This window comes from Echinops telfairi, unplaced genomic scaffold, assembly GCF_000313985.2.
Source record: "Echinops telfairi isolate 266 unplaced genomic scaffold, ASM31398v2 ScPeMD7_7458;HRSCAF=8496, whole genome shotgun sequence".
NCBI lineage: Eukaryota > Metazoa > Chordata > Mammalia > Afrosoricida > Tenrecidae > Echinops > Echinops telfairi.
In genome coordinates, this window is record NW_022111358.1 from 51,192,757 (window position 1) to 51,207,199 (window position 14,443).

The following is a 14,443-nucleotide window of genomic DNA, read 5'->3' on the forward strand; positions in this document are numbered from 1 at the left end:
TCCGGCAGCTGGGCAGGTTGCCTGGAGGCCCAGTTGCTGGCTGGACTTTTCTGTGTGCTCACACTCACAACATCCATTACGGAGCAACCCCCTCCACCCCACCCCACCCTGCACCAACCATCTGCTGTTTCTCCCCCAGCTTCCAACTCTGGGCCCCCTTCATGCCCTACCATTCCCTGCTTCTAAGGTCCAGTGCCTACACCAGCATGTCCCACCCCGAAGAGTGGCCACTGCTCCCTCAGCCTCCTGTCCCTGCAGCCACCCTCTGAGGCTGCCTGCACAGCCCACCCAAGCTGTGGGGAGAGTGGGTTAGCAGCAGAGCTCTGCTGAGACACCCCCGCCTCACTTCTGGGCCTCACTTTCTCCATCTGTCAAATGGTTTAGCAGGCATGGTGCTGAGTCCTTTGTGTGACCTGGACAGAGTCCAGTGGCACCCAAGGGCCCCTGATAAGCCTGAGCTGGGGCTGCTGATACAGCCATGGTGTGGTGGTGCTCCACCTGCTGATGGGGACGCCCCTCACCCCAGGGGGTACCCCTGGCCTGCCCCTCCCCCACCCTCTGGAGTCCTGCCCAGCCTTTCATGTCTTATCTCCCCAGTAAGAGGACCCCAGCAGTGGTTACTCAGGGGAGGTGCTCTGACGGCAGAGGGAAGAGCTGACAAGGGCAGGGCATGCAGGTGGGAGGGGTATCTGTCCAGGTTGGTCTATGGCTGGACCAAGGTCGCTGGAGGGGCTGGGGGCCCCTCACCAAAGAGGCCTCTAAGGCCAGGGGCTGACTGCCCACCATGGGCCAGCACAGGCCAGAAGGACACCAGGGTCCACCGTGTTGGAGAAACATGGAGGAGAGAGGGGAAAGCGCGAGGAACTAGCAGGAAAAGGATACAGAACTCCCGGAAGAGAAGACCGAGATAGGAGGGAAAGAGCACTTGCTCTTCTGGGATCTGGCTGGCACTCCCCAAGGCTCAGCCTCGCATCCTGGGCCCCTCCTGATGGCTTTCCTGAACTCCTGAGCTGACCCACTGTCCTGCTGTCCTGCAGGCCCGACAGATGTTCCTGGGGGAGATGGCCAGCCTGGAGGCCATCCGGGCTACAGGCCTGGTACGGGCACCTCAGCCAATCAAGGTGATTGACCTGCCTGGAGGCGGAGCTGCCTTCCTGATGGAGTACCTGAAGATGAGGAGCTTGAGCAGGTGTGTTCACCTGCATGTGCTTGTGGGCACGTGTCCGTGTGTGTCTGTGCACACGTGTGGATTCGGAAGAGGCGGGGAGAGAAGCTGGTGCTTCCGCTGGAGCTTTGTGTCCACTGTGGCTTTGGTGAGGCTGCTTGAAGGAAGCACATTTGAAACCATGGTCTGCTCCTGACTGTGTACTCCCTCAGGGAAGCATATGGCCCAATGTGATGCACTATCCAGAGCACCGTTTGTTTATCAGAAGTGTTGTTGTTTTACATGTAATTCACATATCATACACTGCAATAGTTCAGTGGTATTAAATATCCTCACTATACTCAGTTCTAGAACATTGTCTTCCTTCATGTACTCATTGTTATTAGCTCCTCCTTTGCCTCCAACCTCCTCTCCCAGGCCCCCAATAAGCCATTAATGCAGCTACTGTCTCTGCAGGTTTACCCACCCTGGATTCCATATCCAGGAAGACCACCAGCTGCAACAAAAACAACAAAAGTCTAGCAACAGTAGCAAAATTAACCAGAGAAAAACTTTAATCAAAAAGAAAGCAGGAGAAGCTGCCGCCTGCTGTGGCAGGAGTAACAAGAAATTCTTGATACTGTAGGATTCAGTTTGTCTGGTTGTGCTGGTTTATGATGACAACTACTACCATACCCAAGTAATAAATTTCCTTTTCTGTTCAACAAAACAAACAAACAAACAAACAAACAAACAAACAAAACAAAAAGAAAGCAGGAAATATTGAAAGCTAGAACACATCTCAAATGGGTCAAAAAGGAGATCAAATGATAAAGTGTTAGATTTTAACCTAAGTGCTTCTGCAACAATCCACTTCCCATTGCACGCTGCATGAAAGCAAAGCTGTTCACAGCCTTGGTCTATGGCCAGAGGCTTAATCCAGGCAGGGGCTCTACAAATGCACTTTAGGCTTCCACTGTCATCCATAAGCCTTCTGCTGCTTACCTATTTGATAAAAGTCATACGCATGCATTGTATAAGATGTGGGGATACCAGCTTGCTTCCTGAACAATTTCCTTGGGAAGGAGCAGCACAGAGCTGGCCCCTGTGAATCCTAGGTTACGGGTTTCCCAAGACACAGCTGACACCAATTCCTCCTCTCCCCTCAGTTCTCTCTCTCCTGTGTGAAATTCAGGAAAACTAAGCCAAATCACAGGAGCAGACAGCTCCATCTTTCTCCCATGGAGCAGTTGGTGGCTTAGAACTGCCAACCTCGCCGTGAATAGCTGCTGACATCGCCACCCTCAGCAAGGACTGACATTATGGCTTCAACAATGAGTTCAAACACGATAATCGTGAGGTTGGTCCAGGACACGGCAGTGTTTTTCTGTGGTCCACAGGGTTGCTCCGAGTTGGAACTGACAGCACCTAACGACATCAGGAGAAACAGTCCCTGGAGGTGGGCATAATGCTTGATAAAGTAAAGGTGCAGGGGAAACGAGGATGACCTCATGAGATGGACTGACAAGTGGCTGCAGCAATTTTGGATGGTGCAGGACCAAGTGGTGTTTTATGCTCTTGTACACTGTTGCTGCTGCTGCGAGTCGGAACTGCCCTGACGCCACATCACCACGAAGACATTTTGAAAGAAGGCTATAGAATAATCCTCAAAATGGAACAGGACAGGCTTTTAAAGAAGCCGTTCTAATAATTGGCTGTGTGTCTTCTTCCCTCAGCCAGGCATCGCAACTTGGAGAGCAGATCGCAGACTTGCACCTTCACAACCAGAAGCTTGGGGAGAAGTGGAAGGAGGAGGAAAGCACAGTGGGTACGATCAGGCCACTCTCCTGCTCCTCAGCTCAGCCCCACTGCCCCCTGCGTGTCACGGTGGTGTGTCAGTAATGGGATGATGCGTGCATCATCTTGCCTGACACCACACCTGAGAACTAGGGTGTTAGATGAGAATGTTTATGAGGCTGAGAAGTGGTAGAATTGGCCCATGGCCCCTTTTATACCCAGCCTTGCCTTCTCCTGGCTGATCCTTACTCTGACTCCTGGCTTTCATATGTAGTGCTTGTTTAGCCAGCACTAACTGGGTCTGTGATAACACTTCGCTGCAGTCTGGCCTTTAAGAGAAAGGGCGAGCAGCCCTTTCAGACCATGTATCTGTTTACAGGCCGAAGGGCTGAGGGTGCTGAGCCCCAATACGCGACCAAGTTTGGCTTCCACACGGTGACCTGCTGTGGCTTCATCCCACAGGTGAGTCTCTGGATGCCTAAGCACTGGTCCCCCACCCAGTGTAGTGGTACAGTGCCAGTCCCCCCAAGAATGCCTGCCTGGAAGCAAATACACGCTTCCATACCTGGGACAGAGGTGATTTACAGGCTCACTGAGTGGAAGGCTATGAAACAGGTGGACCAGCATTCCAAGCCAAGGGACCAGTGAGTGCAGAGGCTGCAGCCCGGAGGGGGACTGATGAGTGAGGGATTGAGGGTGGTGGAACCCTGAGAGTGGGGCCAGCAGCCTGCAGGAGATGCTGGCCCCATTCTGGAGATGCCTGAATTCTTCTGAGGGAATTGGGGCAGTCTGGGAAGGTCAACAGGCCTCAGATGCCTGGATCTGGCTCAGTGTGGGGGATAGAGGCATTTTGAGACAGAGGCATCAAACAACTTGCTGGTCACCCAGAGGAGGTGGCCAGGTGACCCTGTGAAGTAGATGGAGAAGTTGCTGTAGACTGGAGGTGGTTGGGTGAGTTTCTGTGACACAGATGTATTGGAGAGGCCCAGGCTTCACCAGTGACTGTGGTGATCTCACTGGTGGAACTGGGTATTGAGGAAGATGGCCCACATTGGGTCCCCCCACATCAGGACCTGGGGACCATGGTCTTGGTTTAAGCCCAGTCTCGCAGCATCTCTCCTGGGGCTTCTCTCATTTAGTTTCCCCCACATCCTCACCAACATTGGATAGTTTTAACTTTAGCCACGTGGAGGTGTGTGGCATAATAGGTGATGTGTTGGGCTGCTATCCACAAAGTTGGGAGTTCAAACCCACTAGCTGCTCTGCGGGAGGAAGATGAGGCTTTCTGCTGCCATAGAGAATGTGCCCTTGGGAACTCACAGGAGCAGTCCCACCTTTCCTGCAGGGTCTGTGACAGAATGGACCCAGTGGACGGCAGTGAGTTTGCTTTGTCCCCTCGGCAGTTCGGAAGCCTGGGGACAGGTCTTTCACGTCTTTGGTCATATTTAATTTTACATGTTTGATGCTAATAAAGTGGTAGCTGAACATTTAAAAAATTTCTAGTTTTTCATGTCTGACATATAGAAAAACCCACTTGATTTTTAAAAACAGATTTTGGGGTTATTGATCTGTATTCTGAAACCCTGCTAATTTCGCTTATTCTGTGGATTTTTCTTCTTCCCTCACTTAAGATTCGGTTATATTTTCCAAGATTCATGTTGCCTGTGAATGATAGTTTTACTTCTTTCTTTGTAGTCTTATGCCTTTAATTTCTTTTCTTTGAACCTCCAGTTTCTATTATGTTGAATAGCAGTGGTTAGAGCAGACATCCAGGTTTTGTTCCTGATCCTGGTGGGGGGATGGAAGCTTTCACATTAAGTGTGAGATTCCCTGTAGATTCAGGGTTTTCTGAAAGGTTCTTGGTCAGGTCGAGGGACTTCCCGTCTATTCCTGGTTTGCTGAGTTTCGTGAGCAAGGTAGGAAAGGGTGTTGGACTGAGATGAACACTTTTTTTGTTAATATGATGAATTACATCATAATGTTTTCTCAATATTAAGCCAAGGCCATTTGGTCTGTGAGTAATAATCTTATAATACATGTATCAGTGGATTCTATTTGCTAAAATGTTGTTTAGAATGTTTGCATTTATATCCGTGGAAGATATCTGTCTGTGGTTCTCTTTTGTTGTAATGCCTTTGTATAGCTGTTATGTAAGAATAATGCTGGTCTCAGAGTAAATAGGGATGTTTTTTCTCTTCAGTTTTCTGGGAGAGTTGTGTAAAGTTGGAATTATTGTTTTTCTTTAGTTGTTTGTTATAACTCACCAGTGAAGTCATGCAGGTCTGGAGTTTTCTCTGAGATCTTAATCACACAATCTCATAGTTCATGGTATTAACTTCTTCTGGACTGAGCTCTGCTGGCTTGGTGTCTTGAAGGAGTCAATTTGATTTAGGTTGTTGGCACAAAGGCCTTGAGAACCTCTCCTTACTGTGCTTGCAGCATCAGTAGACTTTCCAGTGATGTCCCCGCTCTCAAGCCTGGTGTCCACAATGGGTCGTCCTTGGGTTACAAGTTGATCTATCTTCCTGATTTCTTAAAGAGCCAGCTTTTCATGATTTCTTTTTCTATTTCGTTATTTTCTAATTAAATGTCTATCGCGTCTTCTTTCTACTGGGGTTTAATTTGTTCTTTTCTAGTTCAATAAGTTAGAATCGAAGCTCATGGATTTGAGATCTCTGTCTTTTGCAACTACTGTGTTTCTGTAAAGGTTTACAGCTGGGTCTTGTAGTAATGTGATTATGACCTGGTTAGCGGTAAGCCTGGCTGTCGCTCTTTTATTTTTCACACCTGCTCTTTGTTCCTTGTTCACTGTAGGATGGATAGAGTGCTGTGAGGAGCCCCCTTTTCTCCTTTGTGGCCTATTAGCCACAGTGGGTTGTTGTGCTGTTAGGGGCTGTTTTAAGGTTCAGGCAGAATTCCACGTGTGTCAGCCCCATGGCCAATAGCTGCAGCACGCCCTCTTGTCCCTTGCTTCCCAGGTGAACGAGTGGGAGGAGGACTGGCCGGCCTTCTTCTTCCGGCACCGGCTTCAGGCACAGCTGGATCTCATTGAGAAGGACTATGCTGACAGAGAAGCACAGGAGCTCTGGTCTCAGCTTCAGGTGGGGTTTGCCTCTCTGGAAGAGAGTGTCTTCTCACAGGCCTGCCATTCATGTGGGGTCCCGACCCCGGCACAGAAATACCAGGCCTGAGCGGAGTTGGCCACGTCATGGGCTTTTGTAGCTGAGGGTATGCTCCAGTCCTGAGTGTACCTCCATCTGTCCTTCTGTAGATACAATCAAACAGTTGCCGTCAAGTTGATGCCACCTCCTGGCACCCCCAAGTGGCACCCTCATGTGGGTCAAGTCGGAGTAGCGCCGTGCTCCACCGAGTGCTCTGTGGCTGCGTTCTCTGAAGCAGACAGCCAGTCTTTGTTTCTGGGGGGGCTCACACCCCCAACCTCCCAGTTAATTTCATTATCTGAAGGGGAGGTGACTGAGTAAGTGTGAGGTCCACAGGAGGTGGCATTTATTACAACTCTTATCATTAGGAACACCATTTCCCAGTCTTATCCTGTCCTCCCTTCTCTGTCAATGTGCAATGTCTCCCACCTGAGAGATGCAGGTGCCTCAGAGGGAATGGCTTCAGACCACAACTTTCAAAGTGTTAAGAATCAAATTCTCTCATCAGCCCATGGGAAGCACAATGAAAGAGACCTGGTTTAGCTCATCACTGGAGTCATCAGCAGGATACAAAAGAGGGGTACACACACACAGCTGGTTCACGTCCGACAGGCAACAAACCCTAACTTTCCAGGTGCTCTTCTCTCTGAAACATCTCTCAAGTTTCCCACAGTTGTCAACATTATGGAGGTGAAAAACAGCTGGATCTAAACTAGGAAGGCACTAGATGATAAGGCAGACATTGATACAAGAAGGCTTCAAAAAGCATGTGGGGAGAAATGGAATGAAAAAAGATAATGTGATGTCTCCATAAACTTTTTGAAGCCTCCTAACTTTCCCATAGAATCAGGGGCCCTTTATCCCACAATGTCTTGGTTGTCCCTGGGTGGGTCCTTGTTGCCTGAGCCCCACGGATATCTGTGGACAACCACTGCTTTCCCAGGTGAAGATCCCAGATCTGTTTTGTGGCCTGGAGATCGTCCCTGCCCTACTCCATGGGGACCTCTGGTCGGGCAATGTGGCTGAGAATGACGAGGGGCCCATCATTTACGACCCAGCTTCCTTCTACGGCCACTCAGAGTTCGAGCTGGCCATTGCTTCGATGTTTGGGGGCTTCCCCAGGGCCTTCTTCACAGCCTACCACAGCAAGATCCCCAAGGCCCCCGGCTTCGAGAGGCGGCTGCAGCTCTACAAGCTCTTTAACTACCTGAACCACTGGAACCACTTTGGGCAGGAGTACCGCAGCCCCACCCTGGGTACCATGAGGAAGCTTCTGAAGTAGCAGCCTGCCATGCCCTTTAGCCCCCAAGCTGCCCTTCTCCTTGCTTGCAAATAATCAATAAAGCCTGGAAGCCATGCTCTCACTGTTCGTGGGTGTGAGATTCCTCTGCTGTGTCCTGGTCCTCCCTACAGGGCCTTCTCTAAGAGCCTCACCACCTTCTATCATCTGAGGACAGAAATGAGTGTGAACCTGTCACTCAGGCTGAAACTACCAGGACTGGCTTCCAGCTCACACAGATTTTGGGGCTGTGTATGGGGTGTGCAATGAATGGAAGGGAGAGCATCATGCTGTGGGGTCCAGGCATCAGGCCATGGCCACAGCCTGCCCAGCCCCCCACCCCCCCCACACACACTTTTCAATGGTTTATGGGCCTTACCCTAGGGCTTTATTGAATTAAACAGGAGGGGCTGGGGGAGACCTGTGGGCAGTGGGTTGTGCGGGAGGTTAGGCTTTCTGGGCAGTACATGTGTCCAGCACCCTGGGCTTTTGTTGTGGGGTGATGAGACCTCACAGGGGCAGTGCCCACGTGCTTGGCTCTGACAGGAGCGCCACCTTCAGGACCACCACACTTCTGTCGCGGTAGATGTTATGTGCTATTGAGTTTGTTCCCACTCACAGAGACCCCAAGTACAACAGAAGGAAACACTGCCTGGCCCGTGCCACCCTCACCAGTTTTCTTATGTTTAAACCCATTGTTGCAGCCACCAGGTCAATCCACCTTGTTGAGTTTTCCTTTTTCTCTGACCCTCTACTTTGCCAAGCACGACGACGACCTTCTCTAGGTGAGCTGGGGGCCAAGAAATAAATGGATGCTAAGTAACAGAAAGAGGGACCCAGGCCTTTTCCTGTTGGACCCTAACGGAAACCTTTTTCTGCACGGTTAGAACTCAAAGGCTCTAAAAACTCACTGCTATCTAGTCGGTCAGAGTAGCACTGCCCCTGTGGGTTGTGACTCTTGAGGAGGGTAGACACCTTTATCTTTCTCCCATTGGGCTGGCTGGTGATTTTGAACTGCTGACCTTGAGGATGGCAGCCCAACACAATGCCACCAGAGCATCATACAGTGAGAATGAAACCAAAAACCAAACTCACAGCCATTGAGTTGATGCTGACTCATAAGGACCTATATGGGCAGGCAGGGTAGGGCGGTTCTGTGGGTTTGAGACTGTAACTTTACGGGAGTAGAAAACTTCACCGTTCTCTCAAGGAGCGACTGGTGGTTTCACACTGCTGAACTTGTGGATTACAGCCCAACTCTACCACTACCACGCCAGCGAGCCTTTCAGTTAGAACAGGCGCCCATATTTCCCTCCTTCCTGGAAAGTGGTGTTATGGTAGGGCCGGAGGCCAGGAGGTCATTTTACAGGTGAATATGACGAGCACTTCCTGGAAAGGTTTTCCTTACAATGGATACAAAAGACAGAGTGCTCTGCTCCGAAAACCCTCTGGTCCGGCCAGTAGGTGACAGGCTGCGCTCTCCGGACCCTGAATAGTGCACCGGGACGGTGCCGAACCCGGGGACCTCAGGCCCCGCCCCCAGCCCCAGCCCACAGGCCCAGGCCCCGCCCCCACCAGCCCCTGACTGGGTCCCATCGCCCACGGGCTCAAACTCCGCCCCTGCTCGACCCAGGACCCAGCCGCTTTAGCCCCGCCCCTCCACGCGCCCGCGTCGTCCCCGGCCCGGGCCCGGCCCAGCCCTCGGGCTCGCTCCCTCTCACCTGCCCCGGGCTCCGTCCCCGTTCTCGGTGGGCTCCTGGCCTCACACGGTGCTCGCAGCTGGCCTGCTCCGCTCGCCCAGAGTTCCGCTCTTGCCCTGCACCGAGCTCAACTGCAGGGCCGTTGTCGAGCGTACTGTTTTGGTAGCTGCCGCCCTCCGTAGTAGGGACGGCGTGCGAGGTCGGAGGTCGCGGGGTGGGGCTGGCGCCGGCTGCTTTCCCGTCTAACGCCTCTTCGCCTCAACCCTCGTCTTACGTCCCGCTCTCCTCTTCCCTGGTGTTCCAGCTGAGGGGGGACCGAGGCCGCGGGCGCGTGAGGCTGAGGGGTGGTCGGGCGCGCGTGGCGCGTCAAACGTGGACCCGGGCCGGGGGCGTGTGAGGCGGGACGTGGCCGGAGCGCGCGAGGTGAGGACCGGAGCCGGGGGCGGGGGAGGTGGGATGTGCCCCGGGGCCTACGGCGCCCCGGGCGTGGTCTTTCTGGGCCCCCCAGCGCGGACCCTGTGCTCCCTAGGCAGCGAGGATGGTCCTGAGCGACGAGTCGGCGGCGGGCGGCCGGGAGGAGCCGGAGGAGGACGCGCTGGCCCGCGGCGGCGCCCTGGAGTCCTTCGGCGAGAGCGCGGAGACCCGGGAGCTGCTCGGCCGCCTGCGGGACGTGCACGGGGACCCGGCGGCCCGCGAGGTGACCCTGGAGCGGTTCCGAGGTGCGTCTCATGGATCCCCTTTTCGGCGCGTACTCGGTGTGGGAGCGAGGGGAAGGGAAGCGGGAAAAGGGCCCTTGCCCATAGTTTGGGGATGGAAGTGGTCCAGCGGACACTGCCTCCCGCCCTGTGAGGGCCCCGTGCTCGGCTTGCTCTCCTGCAGATGCATGTTACCCGCGAAAGAGCACACGTTGCCTCTGACTTAGTTCGTTTTGTGCACAGGATGAGGATCGCGTTTCTTGGCAGAAATGCCTCCATTTCCTGATTAGTTTCGTTTGCCAGTGTCAGCGCCTGGTCACACACATGGCTTGCACACGAGGGGACAGTGCCTTGTGAAAGGAGGCCTCAGCAGAAGGGGTGGAAGGAGAATCTCTTCCCTGGGGTAGGGCCAGTAGGCTGGTTGGAGACGTTGGCAACAGATCCCAGAAATGGTCAGTGGGCTGTGCTGAGAGTACCAGGCATGCTTTGGACTTCACATGAGCCCTGAGGTGGAAGTGCTTTCTGAGATGGGCATCTATGGGAGTGTGGTCAGGCTTGAGAGCGTGGTCTGGGTGCTTAGCACACACATTCGTTTTCAAGTCTTGAGTGGAGTTTGTTTAGAAGCAGGTCCCTACCTTCTCCTCAGGGATGTCTCCATTTGACAAGTGCCCCAGTGACTTCTGATACCAGAGCTCCTCAGTACTACCTCGGAGAAACATTGTGGGAGCTCCCCTGAGCCCTATGGTGGTGGGTACGATTCTAGAACATAGTGTTTGGAGAGTTTTCAAGTTACGGTGTTAATGGACTGAATTTTGCCTCCCTCAAATATGTGTCAGCTTGGTTGGGCCATGGCTTTTAGTGTTATGTAATTATCTTCCATTTTGTGATCTGGTATAATTATTCTGTGTGTTGTAAATCTAAGGACCCTTGAAATTAGTGAGTCAGGATTTGAGGCAGTTATATTAATGAGGGAGTGTGCAGTTTACAGGATTAAGTTGTATCTTGAGTCACTCTCTTTGACATAGAAAAAGAGTTAAATAAGCCAGCAGAGATGAGATCAGTGTTACTAAGAAAGAAGAACCACGCGTGAAGTAAGACCTTTGGGCCCTGGGCACCTGAGCTGGGAACCTCCTAGACCCAAGGAAAGGTTGATGCCAAGACACATGGAGGACCTATCTCCAAGGGACACCAAGTCTTAACTTTCTCCTGGAGCTGCTGCCAGGAATTTGGACTTTTAGCCTCCTAAACTGTGAGGGAATACATTTGTTTGTGGAAACTTTCCACTTGCAGTTGTGTTAGCTGTATTAGTTAACCAAGGTAAAGGATCAGCAATAGGATGTAGAAGAGCCCAGGACTTGCCCTGTTTGCTGTTATAAGAGTAGATGTGTGCAGGAGAAGGTCTGTGCACATGTCACCTGCACATGATTGTTTTGGGGGCTGTGAAGGTGGGGCAGCTCAGGAATGGACTTTCTTGGCAAAAACAGTGAGCAAAGAACAGACGCTGGCCATGGTCCTGAGAATTCAAAAGTCTTAACAAGTTACATTGTTAGGGAACATTTCAGGAAAAGGCAACACAAAATATTGGAATACTGAGTATGGACAATTGAGCCGTTGGTTTAGAGACACAAACACCTAGAATTATAACCTGAAATGCAAAGAATTAAAAAGATGAGCTTCTTCAAGAAACCATTCGAGACAGACTGATCATAAAAAATACTACATATCTCTAACAGATTTATTTTCTCACCGTTCATGAGGCTAGAAGTCTGAGGTTAGGTAGCCACCTCTAGGGGAAGTTTTTTTCTATAGCTTCTGGGGAAAGGTCCTTGTCTCATTGGGCTTCTGATTCTGAGCGATCTTCATGCGGCTCAGCATTTCTCTTCCCTTCTGTTTCTTGGGTTTGGGAGCATGGGGTGAAGATGATGTGGGGCATCTACACTTGGCAGAGGGAGAAGGGAAGGAGTGGAAAGTGTGTGTGCTGAGGGAGAGGAGGCCTGTTTCTCTGTGCTGAGGGGGTATTGACTTCTGTGTGCTGAGGGGTTGCTGGTTTCTCTGTGTGCTGACAGGAGACTCATCTTTGTGCAGTGACGGGAGACTAATCTCTGTGTGCTGAGGGATGACTCACCCCTGTGTGTGCTGAGGGGACACTGATTTGTGTGTATTGAGGGAAGACCAATTTGTGTGTAGAGGGGAGATCTGCCTGCGTGTTGAGGGGAGACCTATCACTCTGTATTCTGAAGGGAGACTAGCCTCTCTGTGCAGATGGGAGACTGGTCTTTGACAGAGGATGTGGAGGCAGAACAAGGGAGTGAATAGAAAGAAAGCTGGGGTGGGTGGGGGTGGTTTAGAGGCGTTGGAAGGTGAGGACTGAGAGGAAGGGGCAGATAGTAGCAGGTGACTAAGGGGCTGGACCTGGTCCTATGAGAAAGCAGTAGGAGTTCTCCTAGGTGGCTGCCTGACATCTGTGAGGGGAAGGGACACTGGCGGTGAGTGAGGAGAACAGAAAGCCCCCTGAGCCGATGGTGCAGAGCTAGCGGTGTGGGTTTATTCTCATCTTCACTTATTTTCTTTCAGTGATCATGGACAAGTATCAGGAGCAGCCTCACCTGTTGGACCCTCACCTTGGTAAGAATAGTGGCTGAGGACTTTGATTTTGATAGTTGAGTGGCAGGTGATTGAAGGCCTTGGAGTGTGTGTGTGCTAGCACATGCACACCAGGAAGAAGTGTTGAGTGGACCTGTAATGGTGGTGTGAGTCCCAACATTGTGTTGAACTTCGAGTCGATTTGTTTGAGCTACTCCTGTCACAATTGTTGCTATTTGGAGAACAGATAGTTGCTTAGAGGATAATGTGCTTGTGTTCATTTAGATGCCTTTCCCATAATGGACCATAGGACCAAGTGCTTTTTACCTGGGTCACCACTTAATTCTTTGGCCAGCTCAGGAGGGCCTCTTGTCATCCCGTTTTACAGATGGGGTCACTGAGGCATCTTAGTTTTTTTCTTTTTTGAAAAGCTCAAATAGAAGAAAAGTTTATTGTTGGAAGAAGTATAATTTAAACGGGGTAGGGCAGTGGGAGGGGGGCGTGAGGGGAGAAACCACACAAAATGAAAGTAATTCACTGAGGCCCCCCCCCCCCAACTTTATTTTGAAGCTTCATATATAGAGAATGAGGCTTTTGTTTGTCTTTTGTTCTCTTGGATATATTTCATGCTGATTTTCAAATATTTTCTTTTCTACCTACAGAAGTCACAGTTGCTCCTGGCAGTGATGGGGGTGGGGTAGGGTGGGAGGTAGCAGGTAATGTAGCACAAGGGGGGTGGGGCCGCAGATTGCTGGGTTCAGTGCCTTGTATGTGCCGGCTGTTCCTTTAGGGATGCCCTTCTGCCTACCTGACCTTCCTCCACCTGTGTTTCCCTGTGCAATGGGAATCTGGATACCTGCCAGACATGTCTGTGAAGCGGAGGGCCTGGGTACACGTGAGCGCTTTGAAAGGCACTGGCTCTTTGAGTCACTCACACCCCTTCTTAGCAGCACAGGAGCATATAATTCTTGTGGACAGTTTGCCTAGGTGGAGACAAAGGTGTTACTCCACTGTCTTCCCATATCGCCAGGCCCTCTGTCCGGTCCTTCCTTAGGAGCTCTTTTCCTTTGAAGCGTCCAGGTGGCTTGCTTGCCACCCCTGTCTCTTGTCCTGCTTGCTGGGAGTGCACTTAGAGGCTGCTGTGAATGGGGTATCCAGAGTCTCAGGACAGATCCGCTGAGCCCCTTCACTTTTCTCTGAGCGTTGCCTTTTGACCTCTTTGTTTTGCACACGGTCATGTTCTTGAAATTATTTTGGAAATCATTTTTTTACTCCTGAGAGTTCTTGTTCTTCGCTTGATATGTTTTTAACTATTTATTAGAGTAATGGTTCCTGGTGGGCAGGTGTTCAGGTTTTCCAACTGTCAGATCCCGTGGTCCTCCTGGTCCCGAATGCCAACTCAGACCCCCACTATCTGCTGCTCGAGGCTCTGGACATGGTCTGAGCCTGGGCCACCATCCATGACCGGAGCCTCTCAGGCTTGCTCTGTCCAATAGAACTTTGAGTGCTGATGGGACATTCAGAGTCGAGAGCTCTCCAAGCACAAGCAAAGCTGTTGAACGCTTGCATTGAGGCTAGTGTGATTGAGGAGATGAGTTTCTAATTAACTTTGTTGAAAGTTTAAAAGCTACACGTGGCTGGCAGTGGTGTTGGTTGCCACCATGCCAGAGTAAGCCTCCAGTTCTCTGCCACTATGTAGAGGGGCAGCCAGTGGGGGTCCCCTCCTGTTCTTAGGACGTGGAGGGGTGGTGGCGGGCAGGGAGACCCTGGGCCCTCCCCTGTTTTCAGTCCCTATCCTGGCAGTCCTACAGCCTGTGTTCTTTTTTTTTTTCTTTAATCATTTTGTTAGGGACTCATACAACTCTTATCACAATCCATACACACATCAATTGTGTAAAGTGCATTTGTACATTCATTGCCCTCATCATTCTCAATACATTTCCTCTCCACTTAAACCCCCAACATTAGGTCCTCATTTTTCCCCTCCCTCCCTGCTCCCCCCTCTCTCATGTGCCCTTGATAGTTTATAAATTGTTATTTTGTCATATCTTGCCCTGTCCGACGTCTCCCTTCACCCACTTTTC

General features: G+C 51.3%; 2 protein-coding genes across 3 annotated transcripts in view; both read left to right on the forward strand.

Annotated features, from left to right (window-relative positions):
• FN3K (fructosamine 3 kinase) overlaps positions 1 to 7,466 on the forward strand; it is an 8,294-nt gene extending 828 nt beyond the window's left edge. For both annotated transcript variants that reach the window (XM_004709085.2, XM_045299901.1), the window contains exons 2-6: positions 1,038 to 1,189; positions 2,881 to 2,972; positions 3,321 to 3,403; positions 5,920 to 6,042; positions 7,046 to 7,466. In XM_004709085.2, coding sequence (XP_004709142.1) covers positions 1,038 to 1,189; positions 2,881 to 2,972; positions 3,321 to 3,403; positions 5,920 to 6,042; positions 7,046 to 7,384 — 789 coding nt within the window. In that variant the 3' untranslated portion in view covers positions 7,385 to 7,466. The remainder of the gene's footprint in view (positions 1 to 1,037; positions 1,190 to 2,880; positions 2,973 to 3,320; positions 3,404 to 5,919; positions 6,043 to 7,045) is intronic.
• Positions 7,467 to 9,266: 1,800 nt separating this feature from the next.
• The window catches only part of TBCD (tubulin folding cofactor D), a 143,289-nt gene continuing 138,112 nt past the window's right edge, over positions 9,267 to 14,443 (forward strand). Inside the window, exons 1-3 of the mRNA XM_045299572.1 lie at positions 9,267 to 9,504; positions 9,611 to 9,800; positions 12,351 to 12,401. Coding sequence (XP_045155507.1) covers positions 9,620 to 9,800; positions 12,351 to 12,401 — 232 coding nt within the window. The 5' untranslated portion in view covers positions 9,267 to 9,504; positions 9,611 to 9,619. The remainder of the gene's footprint in view (positions 9,505 to 9,610; positions 9,801 to 12,350; positions 12,402 to 14,443) is intronic.